Source organism: Opisthorchis viverrini (assembly GCF_000715545.1).
Source record: "Opisthorchis viverrini unplaced genomic scaffold opera_v5_161, whole genome shotgun sequence".
Lineage (NCBI taxonomy): Eukaryota > Metazoa > Platyhelminthes > Trematoda > Opisthorchiida > Opisthorchiidae > Opisthorchis > Opisthorchis viverrini.
Window position 1 is genome coordinate 424,380 of NW_008751815.1, and position 17,001 is coordinate 441,380.

General features: G+C 45.4%; 2 protein-coding genes across 2 annotated transcripts in view; both read left to right on the forward strand.

Annotated features, from left to right (window-relative positions):
* T265_07109 (hypothetical protein) overlaps positions 1-3,356 on the forward strand; it is a gene marked incomplete at both ends in the record, with an annotated part of 20,880 nt that extends 17,524 nt beyond the window's left edge. Inside the window, one exon of the mRNA XM_009172552.1 lies at positions 1,454-3,356. Coding sequence (XP_009170816.1) covers positions 1,454-2,704 — 1,251 coding nt within the window. The remainder of the gene's footprint in view (positions 1-1,453) is intronic.
* A 12,397-nt stretch (positions 3,357-15,753) lies between these two features.
* Positions 15,754-17,001, forward strand: part of T265_07110 (hypothetical protein) — a gene marked incomplete at both ends in the record, with an annotated part of 21,384 nt that continues 20,136 nt past the window's right edge. The window contains 2 exons of the mRNA XM_009172553.1: positions 15,754-16,017; positions 16,057-16,254. Coding sequence (XP_009170817.1) covers positions 15,754-16,017; positions 16,057-16,254 — 462 coding nt within the window. The remainder of the gene's footprint in view (positions 16,018-16,056; positions 16,255-17,001) is intronic.

The window sequence follows — 17,001 nt, forward strand, 5'->3', positions numbered from 1 at the left end:
TATATATATATATATATATTCGGTTATCCATAGGATTGATGAACTTCCTAAATTCAGGAGGCCGAATTTTGTAGCTTTGTCATTTTAGTAAAGGAGGAACAATTAGCTGTCTCCTTCGAAAAGATACAGCAAAGCGACTTGAATTAAGAGCGATTGAACGTGCAAAGCGTTTGATGTTGCAGGAATACGGCAGCAGGGCAATTTGAGCCCACCTATACAAAAATTTGACCAATTTTCGAGTCCATCGACTCAAAAGTCACAAAAGTGACTGAACGCTTCAGAACGTGTGGCCAGTCCAAAGATCATCATCAAGATCAGTATCAGCTGCAAGAATCGCGTACTTGTCCTACAGTGGTTGCAGCTGCCACAATTTCGTCCACCGATGATCTGGGGAGGTGGAGTAAGTAGCTGCGTGTTGGAGGCGGGAGCTGATAAATTGGCGCTTGGATACAGGACCGTCAGTGGATTGTCAGTTGAGGGGATTGGGAAGGGAGCTATGCACTGAATGCAATAGCTTTGATGCATGAGCGCCTTTGAGGGCGCGACTGGGCCATGTCTGATAATGTCTCTAGCCATTGATGTGGCCCGTCTCGGGGCCCCCATCCAGGGAGACGGTAGTGACCAGCACAGTCGAATTGGCTGGTAATGGCGTTCTGGTTGCGCAGATATAAAGCACGAGGTTTCAACGTAGTCTTCCACATCCCAAAACGAGACTCCCGTGACTTCCTTAGTGCTTGGATGAAAAGCTGATTAGTCGAACCTATGTCGGCCCCTGCTACGAGTTTCCGTCTGTTAAAATACGAGAGCTATTTGTTTGTAAACTATGAAGATGAGGCTGGGAATGATGATGATGACGATGATGACAATGATGATGATGATTATGAATGATGATGATGATGACGATGAATCAAGCTGTTCTTTCGCGTTAACCCTTATTCTCTTGACTTGGAATACACAGTATGACAAATGATCTTAATGATGATGTGATTATGAATGATGATGATGATGACGATGAATCAAGCTGTTCTTTCGCGTTAACCCTTATTCTCTTGACTTGGAATACACAGTATGACAAATGATCTTTTAGCACCGGCGACTGATTACTCTATACAGCTGGGTAATATTCAAGCTGGGCGAACACCAATTTTCTCGATGTATCATTTAACCACCTCAGCCGATCGGTCACGCCGCAACGGCCTAGTTCGCACATATTGGGACAGGCTCGATCTTTTAAGGAAACAAAACGTCTTCCCGAAAAGATGGTCGCGGATTTGTGAAGTGGTATTACAAATCTGTGCACAAGTCCGCAAATGTCAAAAAATCTGAGTCGCTCCAGTGGATTCTCCAGTATACTGGTCCCGAATTATAAGCCAAGTTTACCTAACATTTGAAACTATTTGATTGTCGGATCTTGCACATTACATACCCATTTGTACTCTTGTTTTTTTTTCAGGAAGCTCTTCGCCAAAACCTTGTGTCAAGCCGCTGTTTCCAACGTGTACCACGACGTAAGGAAGAACCGGGTGGTCGTGGTGATTTATGGCGCCTGAATCCTGAATTTCAAGAGCAGTTGTCCAGCAATCGAATCAGTTCTAAATTTCTGCATTTTTGGCAGCACGGTGTTTGCTGCTTGGGATCGTATTCTAATCGCGCAGCAAACAAACTAAACAGCAATTCAGTGAAACCCACAAGGCCTGTTAACACATTAGAAGACATTGACGTTGAAATGAGGTCTCATGAGAAGGATAACCTGCTAGACACGAGAGTTATTGCCCCTTGTCAGACAGCTGAACATACAACAAAACGACGACGTACAGAACACTTTCCGAAAGCCAAAACCACTTCCAGTCAACGAAGTAGTGGTATATCTCTGAGTGATACAACTTGGAGTTCGGCATCTGGTTCTTCATCACCTCTTTCAGATTTGTGTACACCCCCGCCCCAGGTCCCTGATACGACTTACCTTTCGCCCGACTCGCTGCTGAGTGCCGCGACTAACAACTACGGCATATTGGATCCGAAAAGCGAAATCGATTCATTGCCACTGGAAGATAAAATTAAACACGATTTCCCCATAACGGATGTAACAACCAGTGATTCGACCGATCATTCCAGCAAGCAGAACTATCTCGGTTTTTCTGAAAATATCTCAACAGATGTGGCCGATCTCCTTCACAATATCACTTCCCATGGACCGACTGATCAGCCTGTCACCATCAGAGATACCGAGCAATCTTCCCATTGTGATTTACAGGATATATCGACGACAATCGACTTAAATGCAACCAATGATCCGTTGGATTTGACTATTCGAGGTTTACGCGTCAAGTCGACCACAGAATGGTGGAACAGTAGTTTGTCCGAATTTATACACCACTTTTTCACAGACAATTTGGGAGCCGAATGTGGAGAATTTGAACCCGACCAACCGACAACTCCAAGTGATGGGAACGATATCAGTCGACTGTGTACACCGGAAGCAAATGTTGATTCATCTATCCGCTTAACAGACTGTCCGGAGTTTAAACTAGACGGCGACAACTCACAGACGGAACCCATGATCAGTGCATCGATATTGGTAGAAAACACCGCCCTCGGTCAATGTAACCTCCCAAGTTCACCTTTCTCGCTTGGTGAAGACCAACATTGGATAGATCAACAACTGAATTTAGAGGAACTTGACAGTATACTTGGACTAAACTAGACAAATCCCACTTTTTGAGGAAGGTGGAAGTCCGAAAGAACCCAAACCTTTCGTTTTTTTATATTTTTATATAAACCAGAGCCGGCAAAAATGAGTCAGTGTTCAGCTTATAGGTCGTTTCTCACCAAAGTTCATTCGTCTTTTCACTGGGGTTTATTTTTTAGAAATCAGTTCCAAATTATTTTTTTTCAGCCTTCCTTATCCTGCTGAAAAATTAAGGCTGAGTCCCACTTTGTCACTCTCCCTCTCTCTCAACCGTAGTTTTTTTTACTGCGGCTACCAGGTTTAGGCAGCAGATCACTTGTTCGTCCCACCTCGTTTGTAACAAGATTACCTTTCAAAATTTGTTCGGTTGACAGTGTGAAACGAGGACTTTCTCTGGGTTGAATCCCAGACTTGACGTTTGAAACAGAGGTCATTACTTTCACCATATCCACGTGGCAGCAATGCTCATCCAGTTTTGGAGAATGACATTGGCGTTTTCCTCTCCGTTTTTCGGGCACAACCTACAGATGCCCCTCTTTGAAAGGTGAGGATATTTGACAACTTTTCTGAAGCCATCCGCTCCGTGTACCTTTGTGCTTTCGCAGTTATCTGTTAGACCACTTGGTGTTTTGTATATTTCGTGATTCCCCCTCAACTATTGACACCAACAGTTGTTTTCTCGGCACTCTTCATTATAGCATGTATAGAATGGATTACATCTGCAAGAAAAAACTTCTGTGGAGCGTGCAAAATAAATTGAGATATAAAATACCGAAGATGGGACCAAACTGTTGCTAAGTTGTGCTCATATCATCATCGACAACAGGACATCAGTGTTTAACACCGATGCTTCACTGCCGTACAACCATGATTTATTTGAAAACCTTATTGGGAAGAAAAGAGTAAATGTGGACAGGGGAGGGACTTAGTGCTAGCTTATGACAATCACTGCGAGGTGCCTAGGCCTCGAGAAATTCACTCAGGCAATCTGGATAGAAACTGACAAGAAAGTCACTGACATAGGCTGGCAGCCATATCTTGTAGTGTCTCCAACCAGGCACAGCGAGGATCACGTGGTCCCCATCCTGGAAGGCGAGTAGCACCGACAGCACCCAAGCGTTTCGTGATCTCCTTCATACTCCTCTNCAAGGGTTGGCCACCCCTCTGTTTACGCCACTCTGAATTGGGCATGGAAAACAGCACTCTCCTCTGCAAACCATGGTCCGGCATACGTAACACGTGTCTCAACCAACGCAGCTTCTGGTGCTGGACACATTCTTCAATGGAAATAACCGTTGCACAACCGAAAACGCGCTTTATGACTGCGTCGTTACGGATTCGCTGACACCAACCCACACGAGCCATGGTTTTGAGACAACGATTGTGGAACACCTGAATACGTCTCAGTTACGCTGTTCGAATAGGCCAAGTCTCATAACCATAAAACAAAACAGCTCATACTGTAGCTTCCCAAAGTCCATTTTGGGTAAAGCAGAGCAATGAGACGGCTAAAATTGGCCCCCCACAAGATGCTTAGTTTGACAACAAAGGATGTAGTTAACGGTAGTCAAACATAATGGCAAAACTAAAATCATTGCCTTGCTAGAATGAAGGATCCGTTTTGTACTAGCCCTTCGTATGCTCTTACATCAGCCATAAAGCGTGTTTACATCCAAAGCTCAAAATTCATTCAGTACGTGGCTGCTAAAGGAAAAGAGGAACAGTTGTTGATAAGGACTACTGTCTGACATTCAATGCCATCACAGGGAGCACATGGACATTACCGTACAACGACTTATTTGTCAATCGCTTACAGGATATGTGGTTCAGAATAGCCGATCAAGCAAGAGACAAACTACTTCCAGCTGTCCAGTAGCATAGTACCAGCTGAACTTATCACAGTCGGCATCACCATCCTTCATAGCAGTAAACTACATGCAACAACGTTTGTCTGTCCAAAAACCGTAAAAGTGTAAACTGTCTGATAGACTGATATCAGTATGCGAAGATGGGAACATGCCTTGTACCATTAAGGGCTTAACAGGACGGCATTAGAAGATCACTTGTGCATAACATCAAAGTACATAGGCGCAAAACTCATTTGAAAACAGGGTTTTGCGATTGTGCATTTCCCCTATCATTGCGGGCAGTACACACAGAGGGACTCAGCACAGAGTCGACGGCCAAGAGTTAAACGTTTACCGCCGTAAAGTACATGATGTAATCATTCCTTTGTAGTGTTTCCCGCATTTTCAGTCAAGGTGACTGAACATGATATTGTTGGTATTCAATTCGTGTCGATCGGTGAGGTTGCTGTTAAAACGGTTACAGAGGCGCTAAATATCCGAAATCATTTGCAAATCATTTGCCGAATATCGCTGCTGTTTTGAAACAGTCCATAGGATGAGTCATGTTACGCACACCAATGTTACTTACTCATCTGTCGCAGCTAAAAGCGCCTTTGTTTGTCAGTATCTTCAGTCGCGGATTCAGCGACTGAATTTCATCAGCACAGAAGGGTTTAGCATGTGAACAGCGCCCAAAACCGAACTAAGAACGCTTAGGTCTGTTAAAACTGGCGTTTGGCCATCCATTAGCTTTCCGAGTGTAGTCGAACCTTGCGAAGTGTACTTTGTATCAGTGTGGCATGTAGAGTCATGACAGTACACCTGCGAAATCACCATGTTCAGAAGCTCGCACGGTCAGGTGGTGGCCCTGGAAACAGCCTTGAAATATTTGCTGATTCGGCGCTCAGACGGAATTACCATCAGGTGATTCAAAAACACAATCAAGAGCATGTATACAAGCATTGAAATATCAACGCACCGCTCTTGGACTCCGGTAAACCTGAGCAGAATAACAAAACCTCTAGTCTTCACGGGCAGGCTCGGCTGCATATCCACGGACCGGAATCGGCCAGGCTAGAAAATAACCTCTTTGCCAAAAATTTAATAGCAGAAGGGCTCATTTAATGCACCGATAGCTAATATAAATTTCCGCAGCACTATGTGCTAGATCGGTTAACGGTGCTCATACGACCTTCTCTCCACAAAATCAACATGGCTGATTCTCAGTTAATAATTGGTTGCTCGAGAACAATTAATTAACAGGGTCAATTGGCAGGCCACAGAGACCACAAGGGCTCTTGGGCATTGGTGTTGACCTTCCATCAACCCCCATGACCGGTTGTCCAAAAAAGTGATCCAATATCGATTCACAAGCTTCTACTCCCGCTTAATCAGATTTCAATAAAGATCTCAGCTTCATATGTCTCCAGCAAATTTAGTTTGCTGGCCGAAAGATCTCTATGAAGTCCCCCCGGAAGTCATGACGGTTGCTTTAAACAATTTACGAAGGTATAACTTGACCTGATAGTTTACATTTGTCTAGCCAACTTGGTGGGTGGATTGGTGAGCTGGGAGGAGCGGTATTGAAATTTCTAAAACATCAAGGACAGAAACATAACTTGATTGAAAGTGCAGTTTGGGATGCCAGCCGGAATGCCAACTGATGATGAAGAACCCTGGGTATCCGTGCGACAATTCTCCCCGAAACCCGGTTTGATGCATATGTAGTGAGCGACAAATCGTGTGTTGAAAATGGCTATCTTACTCCCAAATTCCGCCACCCCAACACAGTGGTGGGCACTCAGAAACTCTCACTCACGGATGGGTCAAATGACCTTATGGATCGCATGTCCCAGGAAGGTGGATTGGAATACACCTTTTTCAAAAGCCTGTTTGCACTTTCACTCCAATTTTTTGTCACACTGCAAGTGATGCTGCTCGCACTACGCAAGGACGGCTTACATGACGTGATGTACATCTAGTAAGTTCGTTATTTGTACGGCATGTAAATCGTGCAATATTTCACGCAGTTACCACATTATCACATAACAAATGGCAGTCCATTTGACAGCGCTATCGAAGCAAGCCCAGCGGCAAAATATGTCGTCTGGGACTGAAAGAAATTTTTTAGAAAAGGATAACGTCACTAAAGGGATTACGCGCTTCCTGATTGCTTGGCGTACTTGGAAATATGTGGCATCCAACCGCTGCTTTGATGATCCGCAATTGCGGCACCATTTTGTTTATCACAAAACCTTTAATTCAATGTCTACAGGTTGCTGAATTAATACACAGGAGCGAGGCTTCTGCCCAAGTTTCCCCGGTCAGTTTTGTTACTGTTGTTCAGAGACTGACGTTTACCTGAAAGGCGCAACCGAAAAAATATAACACTGCTTTTTGAGTTCTCAGTGCGGGGCAGTATGCTTACCAGCGCAAGGACTCGCATAAAATTTTCTAACAATGCTTTGAACTGGTTTCTAAAAGGAGCGTGGACAACCATCGGAGGAAGATTGTTCCAGGCAGCTACTACCCGAAGTGAGAAGAAAGGTTGCCTCGTGAAAGTGTACGCTCTGGACCTGAAAAAATTCCTATCGTGTAATTTTGGGTCAGCGGTGAAAAACCTATTGGCCAAACCTTGTTCAAACTGGGCAAAAGTCCCCTCAAGAGCAACGACGCTCAAGCACCTGGAGCCGCCTTACTCAGCCCACGGATTTGAGGCAGGCAAGCAGCTCGTTTTACGCGCTCAATGAGGGTTACGTCTTTCTTGAGTCCTGAATAACCGACTTGGTCGGCATATTCAAGAAGCGATCTGACGCAGGCCCACTGAGTACTTGGAAGTCCTTGCGATCAATGCGGGAAAAGGCGCGGTAAATCATCTGAGGAACAACAAGTACATTTTGGGCTGATTCCCAATGTTGCGGTGAGAAGGACATGTTTAAAGAGAGCCAAATGGCTAAATTCTTTCGGGAATCTATCCTCGACATGTCTTCTGTTCCATTATCGCCATACATGACAGAGGCTTTTGATTGGTCTCCTCCGAATGACGTACCAACGCATTTCTGGTCATTCAAAGGAACTACCGGTTCAATGACTACCGCTTTCCAGCGTCCGCATCCATTTGGAGTGCGCTGATATGAGAACTCATGGATTTCAATTCGTCCGCAAAAAGTAGACATGGACTTGAATTAACATCCTGAAGGTCGTTGACGTAAATCAGAAACAGAAACGGTCCCAAAACGGATCCACAGTCTCCTTGAGCGGGAAAGCAAAATGCTCGTCTTCATTAATGGCATACGGAGTCGGTCCCTCAATCCCTGTACAGACCATCACAAGAAAATTGTACAGCTTGTACCTACACAACTAAGGTCACATGCTCCAAAATTATCCGCACGATTTGATTGGCAACGGCGTGACAAGGTACAAAAATCTTGGCCGAAAAATCATTTACTGCATGCACGAAAAACAATTGTCACTGGAACGTTCATCAGCAGATTTCGCCAAAACCGTACGTCCAAATGCCCGGAGGTTTGTGGGAACCGAACGAACACCATCTAATCCATTGTGAAAATCGCATAAAACTACCTGCTTGACAAGAGCCGTCAGCATTTGATGAGATAGCTGCATGTATTTTTGGGGTCCAACACATTCCCAACAATACTCTCAACATGCCCGCGCACCTCTGATGGTGGTGTTCCACGCTGCACGCGCTCAGTTGACTGAAAGCTAGGCATCGGTTGATGCGGATAAACCCACTGAGAATAAACCTAGCGGTTAGATTGTTGAACTCTAGGCAGCAAAATGCAACGTTTATAGTCGTTACACTGTTGAGGGCTTAGACCATGCCGGGCACCTGGACCACGTTTTTCTCCGGTTAGGCACAAGCTTCAATGATAGACAACTTCACCATAACCCGCAGGACTGTCCTTTTTCCGCGAATTCACAAGCACTTTATTGACACAATAAAGATGTAGCTCTTTAGTTCAGCGGGTTTCACAAAGATAAACAATATTGGAAATAGTGGCTGCGTAGTCCGGCTTTGTCACAGAAAGAACAAAGACCATTATCCAGTCGACTCCTGCCATCGTTTTTGCATCCAAAAGTGGACTCAAAATTTGTAGACCGACGACGAAACGTGGAGGAGCTCGAGTATTTTAGCTCTTTGTTTTCAGGCAGAACATCGTCATCTAATGTGTGGTATGTTGTGGGCAGCGAATTCGGAGTTGTCCCCACTATCGAAGACGTGCATAACTACAGTAGCATATGTCGTTCCGCTCCTTTGAGCAGGTGTCTGAGAGCTTGCTCATGTTGTACCAGGTGGTACCTTTTTGGACGCGGCTGATCCACGTATTTGCAAACGTGTTCTGGTTTTGGAATAGAAGCAAGCCCAACAAAGTAATCTACCACATGAGACCGCAAGTTCTGTTATCCTGAAGCCTCCTTGACGTCACACATCTCCCCTGTGCATTCCCGCATAGCAGGTTTTGTTTTCATTATCTTCAGACAACAAAGAATCTTTAGCAGTTTGGTCACACTGAGCTGCGTTGTTCTAAAATTTATCTGTCACTGCACCTGGTTGTATATCATCAATTAGGAAGTTGTTCACCAACAATTGAGTTACTTTATTGTGGCAGTGCGACCAGCAAACGTCTGGACAACGCCGAGCGTCGCATGAGTATGCAAGTAAACTGCCCTGACAGTACTCACAAGGTGTCACGTCAGGTTGAGTGGCTCGTGCGATGATGCATGGTACGACGTAAAATGAGGCGCTCAAAACCAAGACATCTCGGGCTGCAATATCGCCGTAAAGAAGTTAACGACGTAAGATAAATCAATGTTAGCTGTCGTGTTTCTTGCAAACTAAATTACACCTGGTCATCTGACGGGGCATCCTGGTCATGAACACGAACTAGGTTCACCTGGCAGAGCAACACGAATGATGTAAGGGGCTTTCCTTCTACTGAGGCAAGTGAAAAATTTAACCTAACGTAGTGAGGTTCTTCATGATTCACAGAGGTGTTCGAATGTTGGTATATACTTAGCTGCCTGTAGCATAAATTCAGTGGGGGGCTCCTGTTATTGACAACGGAATGCCTATTGTTCGAAGCTGTCTGTAAAGGCTAACATTGTTGTGAGCAGCTAGGTTGCTGTTGTAACCACAGCCACATGGGTAGTACGCCGTGGAAAATGTGACTCACAGACTTGTGCCATACACATTTTGTCGTTGCGTTCGGAACCTCTAGCATTTAACCAAAGTACAGAAAGTAAGCTCCGCAACCAGGAAAAGCTATGTTTGCCCAACTCCGCACGAACTGCCGGACGCTAGAGCGTGTCTCTGCAGTGATAAGCACCGACTGAATGTCGTCGAGCCACATGGGAAGACGATTTTTATTCGCTCAAACAAAAAGCAACTACGGCCAGAAGTCGGGCGACAATATACTAATCACTCGAACACCGAGTTTATCGAAAGCTCGTGTTTCTTTGCAAAACGCCGGCAGGTAATAAATACTGTGAAGTGTCCGCCATTTTCGGTTGGTTCATATGTGGGGATTGGGACTGTGCGTCCTTGCTTAAGGGGCCTTAGCTCTTTGGGGCTCATTCCCCTTTCTATTCACAGAAACTGTCGTGAAATCCCGCCAGCGTCTCGAAGTGCTTCCCTAGCGAACATACTACATGCCCCTCAAAGACCTAATTTCACACTCCATGTGGACTATGAATACGCTTAAAAGTGTTTAAATATAGCTGCTAACTTATCAGAAAAATCCAGGATTATACATAAACCCCGTTAAATACTCAAGGTTTTGCAGAACTAACCCTGATCCTTCCAAGGGTTTTCGGGAAATTTTTGGTGTACTTCTGACGAGTTGGTCGATGAATTGATTTCTAACGACAGTGATCCCATGTTCGCTATCGAAAATTGTGCGCTCAATAAACGGGTGGCGGTTGGCGCACAGCCATAGGAGGCGGTCATCTTGATAGTTCTGGGCGCGGATGTGCTCAGGAATGACCGTAGAGCTCAAAGATTTCCAACATTAGAGATTCCAGCAGTCGCACTGGCAATTTTTGGGCACATTTTGTGCACGCCCCAGTCAAAACCTGGCGAATACTGCATCTCTGCGGGTGTGCAGAGAGGGTCTATAGAGAACATGTGAACAAGTATTACTAGCGCTAATGCAAGCGCAATAAGTCGCCGGTTGGCATGGAAAAATCAAGTTATTTTCGAGCAGGATTTCTCTTGGGGCCCTGAAATCTAACTAAATGAGTAAAATATAATTACAATATGCCCTTAAACCGGGCACAACCCTGCACATTATTTCTCACATCCTGCTCCATTCTGGTGCACAACTTTTGTCTGTCTGTCGACTTGCTCGAATTGCGTTTATTGTACATTGTTATTTTAATTAATACGTTGATGCCCTTGTTAGTTCAGTTGTTTAGTCTCAACAGATGACCCAGATTGCTTCGTTTATGCTTTTAACTACTGGTTAGGGTGAACCTGTTTGAAAGGTGTAGTTCGTTACCAGACGTTTTGGACGAGATAGTGGTCTCGAGCTAGTGGGCATGTTGGTATTCTTTAAATGCTTTCGTGGGGTTTGTTCAGCGCATCGTAGCGAAACGGCTTGCGTATAATGGATTGTAGTCTTTCGATTCCTGGCTTTTCGAAATTTTTGAGATGCTGCGGTATCTAGGTTTTTCTAAACCTATATCAGTGTTCATTTTGGATGGACGCTCTATATATGTGCGTTGTTCATACTTACCTAGGATTCCTGACCGTCTGGCACAAAAGAGGTTCGCCACCGTCTGGGAAACGCGATTCAACACGCATGAGACCATGTGCATAATTAGTGCTACGTGGGACAACGGTGTATATAATTCAACATGGATGGCTCACCTAACCAATTAAGTTCTGGGAGTTGCATATTCTCAAGCTCATATGTTCACATTAGGTAGGCGCGCGACAATTTTATACTTTAGCCCGTTTCAACCGGTTTTACCATTCACTTCTGCTCCACAACGTTCATTTTTGCATCCACCCGAAAGCTGAGTGCATTCTTCGCTTAATCTATGCCGATTTCTGTTTGAAGTATGGTTTAGAAGCCGCTCGCTTTCACGAAAGAAACATTTCATTTGTGAGGGTTGCTAAACTTTGCTCATGGAACACGCCGCCGAATGGCTCTAATGGTGTCTCGTGGAACAGAGTACACCGTTGTTTCGATCTGTCATAGGGGCCCGTCGCTTCCTGGACACGTAGATTGCATTATCGCACGGAGAGGCACTTTGGTGCCAAGCATGCCTATCGGGAGAACTCGTTTCATAGTGGCCTGGGTCGGGTTATATTTGTTAACCCTAGAGACGCTACCGGCAACGTCATTTGAGGACTCAGTGCTTGCTGGTGACAATGCGAAAATGCAGCCCACTCTGACTGCCACTCTATCTGGCCACCTGTGCACCGACTTCTGCCTATTTCGTCCATATGAAATTTTGGCAAATAACATTGAACGTTTTTGCCCAAAGGAGGCGAATGATGTCACGACATCGTTTCATATAGCGTGAGTTACAATAAACGAGAATACCCTACAGACTTACGTGAACGTAATAATAATCATGTGCAAATATATAGAATTTTAAGAGCCGAACATGCCTAAGTTCGAAAGTATATGTTTCTGATTATCAGTCACATTCTGCAACAACCAACACAATGCCAAAGGTTTTTGGGCAGAATCTCAAACCAAATTCATTGCATCGCATAAATCACTTCATTGGAACATCAAGCCGTTTAAAGTCGTACGTGATTGGTCGGGAGGCGGGCCGACTAATGATACGACCTCGAGAACCAACAACCAATGCTGTTTCAGTATTACCTTCGCGGCGGTTGCCGGTGGCGCGTAAGTTGTGATGAATCAATAGAAAAGCCGAACGTCACGGAAGAGAGTCACGATTTCAGACGCGTTATCTTCTGTTCATCCATGTAATATGCACGCTATGACCGCACCAGGGGACATTGATTCTCCGAAGGCAGGTGTTCACGGCAATTTCTGTGGATGGAAAACAGAAACAAAGCTCATGAGCCAAAGCCCAGTAAGCAAGGTTGTACATCACCAATACTTGCATATGAATCAATCAAACTGACAGACAACGTATACTACAATCCAGAATTGTGGTGCCGCAGGGCCACACCGGGACACGGTGTATTGGAACCGAGTGATAGTGGGCTCGACCCATTCCTTTTCGGTGCCGGTCTCAATGGGAGTCCCTCAGGTATCCGTTTTGGGACCACTTCTGTTTCTGATCTACTTCAATGACCTTTCAAGTCTTACTTTGAAGTATGTGTTTACTTTTTGCGGACGACCTGAAATGCCTGGGTTCAAATGCCGGTTTCCTCCAAATGGACTTAGACGCTGCAAAGTAGTGGTCGTTGGATTGGCATTTCCTCTGAATGACGAAAAGTGCGTCGCATAAACTTCCAAGTACTGTGAGGCCTACGTCAGACGCCCTTGTCTCCGCTTATCCAGTCATCTGTTCAAGATGGATTTAGCTGATGTTGATCCCGAACTGTGTGTACTTGATTACTCGTTCTATGCGCAGTGTTTGGAGCGGGAACATACTGACCAGTAGATCCGTTGTTGGGACCCGGCCTCTGCCTCTCGACATCTTGGGAGGTCTCCAACCTCCCGGTGTTCAAATAGACTATGACGAAAACATTGTCGGTCTAGCATATGCAGATGACATCGTTCTTACATTCAAAGAGAAGGAGAAGGTGTTTTCGGACGAACTGACCAAAGTCATCCCGTCCTTTGGTATGCACTTTGCACCCACAAAGTGTAAGGTCCCACTCATGGACATGCAGTCACTGAACACGCCACCTACAATCTGGGGAGGGGTACTGTAATTTGTGGAGTGGTTTACGTATAAGCTCTGATAGTAGTGTGACAGTTGAGGTCTATACACGAATCTGTAAGGCCCGAGTCGTGTTTACCAAATTGAGACACCTATGGCGTCAAAATGGTGTGTCCATGAATCACGAGGGACGTGTGCATCAAGCTACGATGCGAGCTGTTTTGTTTTATAGCTGTGAGACTTGGTCTGTTTGAGCAGCTGAACCGAGACGTCTTCAGGTGTTTGTCTCAGTACCATAGCTTGTGTGAGTTGGTGTTGGCGAATCCGTGGCCAGGCAATTAGTAAGCGAGTTTTCGGTAATGCGACAGGGACTTCCATTGAAGACTTGACTTGGCAGAGGGGTATAAAGGATATTGCGAAACGTTTAGGTGCTTTCGGCCTCCAGGATGGGGACCTTGTGATGTCCACTGCGTCTGATTGAAAACGGTGCAAGGTATCAATGCTATTAGGTTCTATCCAGATTGCCTGACTGAGTGTCTGGAGTTTTATTTCCTTGGGAATGATTGTAGTAAGTTTGCACAAAGTCTCTTCTCAGTTCATCTTTGTTCCCTTCGCAATAAGGCTTTCGAATAAATCATGGTTGTACGGCTGCGAATCATTGGTGTTGAACACTGATGTCCTGCTGTCAGTGACGATAATGAGCATCCTGGCAGTTTCTCAGCCGTCGTGCTTACTTCGGGTGGCCTGGCAGCTGAGCACTGTGAAGGTGTTACAACCGAGCAGTTTTCTACGATTCCTCGAGCCCCCAAAACTCGTGTCCAGATTTTCGTTGATGAGAATCTTATTGATCTGTGGTATGAAGATGACATCACCCTCATTTGTGACGACTGGGGCGAAGCACAATCCGTGTTGATTAAACTGACCACCGCCATAGCATCTTTCGGCGCGTGCCTGGCGCATTCAAAGTGTAAAGTCCCGCTTCAGAACGTACAATCTCTGAACATTACCCTTACAATTCAAAGAGAATCACTGGAGGTTGTGGAAAATTTTTCACATCCTCGTAGTTGTAATAGCTCCGACGGAAGTGTGTCTGATTAAGTCAGTGCAAAAATATCAAAAGCCAGAGCCACTTTTGGTATGTAGCGTCCTTTGTGGTGTCAAAATGCATGCCACTGGGTCTTAGCGGTCGCGTGCACCAGACCACGGCAAGGGCTGTGCTCTTGTATGCTCTTGTATCAAATGCTCTGCGTGCATTTGATGCGCGGCGTCTTCAGTTTTTTTTACCACCGATGCCTTAGAAGCGTTACTGGTTTTGGATGGCGTCAACGAGGCGATTAGAAAACGGGTATTTGGATTTGCAGCGGAAAGCATCAAGCACCATCAACTGCAGTGACTTGGTCATGTGCTACGCATACCGAAACACCGTCTACCGAGTATTGTTCTCCGTGTCTTCAGAATGGCGACAAAAACGTTATTGAGATCGATCAACAACCATATCCTACAGCAGTCGTCTACAGGGGGATTACAATGACTTATCCTGGAAGGCTATTCACATTGGCAGTACAGACGTTCCGTAGTCCACTTCTTATCACTCTGCCAGGTCAGAGGTTTATCACTTCTCTGCTTGCGCGCGGATACAGCACTCTTTTAGGTAAACGATGGTTCGGAATACACACAAGTGGCGAAACTATTATTCGGCTGATTTCCTTTTAGTATAGCCGAACACTTAACATATCTTGAAGGCTCGCCCTAGTTCCCCCTCCATGTTCCATTTTTCTTCTTCCCATTATAATGTCTGATTCAAATAAACTGATAGCTACACGGCAGTGAAACGCCAGTGTTCTCATCTGGTGTTAATGTTAATGATGGTTAAGAAGGTTGGTACCTTGTACCAACGAGTATTACATTTGACCAGTGCCGTTTGCGGAGCGTTTTCTTCATTTGGTGACAGCAACGCTTAATTAATGCAGAAGTACGGCGTCCCGTCTTATGCAGAACCATTACTCATTCGTTTCCTTGTGGTGTAATCTGTGCCTTACTCAACCTGGCCTGTTCGATCACGTTGCAAAGAGTAGATCACACCCACTTCTCTTTCACCCTTGGGTACCCAACGGTTCTGCTTTCACTTGCTCCCCTTGACATGGCAAGGTCTCATACTTATTGGGGTGCTGATTGCGTGGGGCTGCTTACCCACGCCAGTGCTCTAATGTGAAGTGTCACGTGTCTTCTACACTCCATAGAGAGTTAGGAAATTCGATGCAAATGTTGGCGAGTCGTTCAAACATCTACTTTACTGCTGTTTCAGGTCATTAGTCTGGCAAATCGTGACGTGAAGGAATCGTTTTTATGAGCTATCCTCCTACGCTCTGAACGTGCCATCAGATGCTGTCTTCTTTTACTCGCTCAAAATCCCGACAGGAGCGGTTGTGGGACGCGTGCAGCTACGGACGGGAGCTGACAGCTAGCAAACTTATTGCCGAAGGCGCAAATCCTAATTGGCGCTCTCATGTGGTAATTTTCATCCTCTGTATCCGACAGACTTTCTTTCAGTACGAATGCTATCCTATCCACATTGCTTCTCAAGGCAAGGCCTCTATCTTGAAAATGTTGCTGGACGCTGGTTGTCAGGTAGATTCGTTGGATGCAGTAAGTTGTGGTGTTATCTCATACTAAGATGAATTACAGCATGGCAATACTGCCATCCATCATGCGGCAATGTCAGGTCATGCGGATAATGTCCTGATGCTTCTGGATGCCGGCGCGATGGTCGATCCATTCAATGAGAACAACTGGACACCCCTTCACAATGCAGCGTATTGGAATCACGCGTCCGTATCAAAGGTGCTCTTATCAAGGGGCGCGAATCCATTTAAAATGAACAAAGTACGTATTTTGCGGGTCTTCCTCTCCTCTAGGTAGATTGCTGCACACCGTGTTCCATAAGCCCAGTCGTCGCTATTTTTCCCTACCGTGGTTACACTTGGTAGACTCATTTTTGTTTTATTTTAACCATTAGAAAAATGCTCAGCTGTAACACCCTTTCGGTCCCTAGCTGCCGTGCTACCCGAAGGAAACACGAGGGTTGGAATACTTCCAAGTTGCTCAAGCCTAGACAGGGAAGGTCGAGAGGTGGAGGTCGGGTTCGAACCACGGGCCTTCCGGTCAGTAAATTCGCACTTTCACCACAGCCATCTCGTCCCCGGAAGGTCTGTGGTTCAAACCCAACCTCAGCATCTTGACTACACCTGTTTAGGCTTGGGCAAGCCGGTAGTACCCTAGCCCTCCTGCCTCCTTACGTTTTCATGGCAGCTAGGCGCCCAAATGGTGCTACAGCTGAACGATATTCCCTTCAGTTGTTACAAAACAACTTAAATGTTCCGTGGCAATCCACAACATCGACACTTAATTGTAATGGATATTTCTCCCACTTCCTCATCCTTCTCATCCTATTTCATCAGGTTCTTGTCGTAAAGTCAATATAATGTGTCTACCCAATCACCTGTTCTTTGCCTTTTTCCATAAGGCTTCATGTGCCAACACGTTTGGTCTGCTGGTATGGCTCACAATGCGTGAAGGGGATTGAGGTCAAAGCCGCGGCCAGGCCCATCTCCCTGGTTTATTACTTAGGAG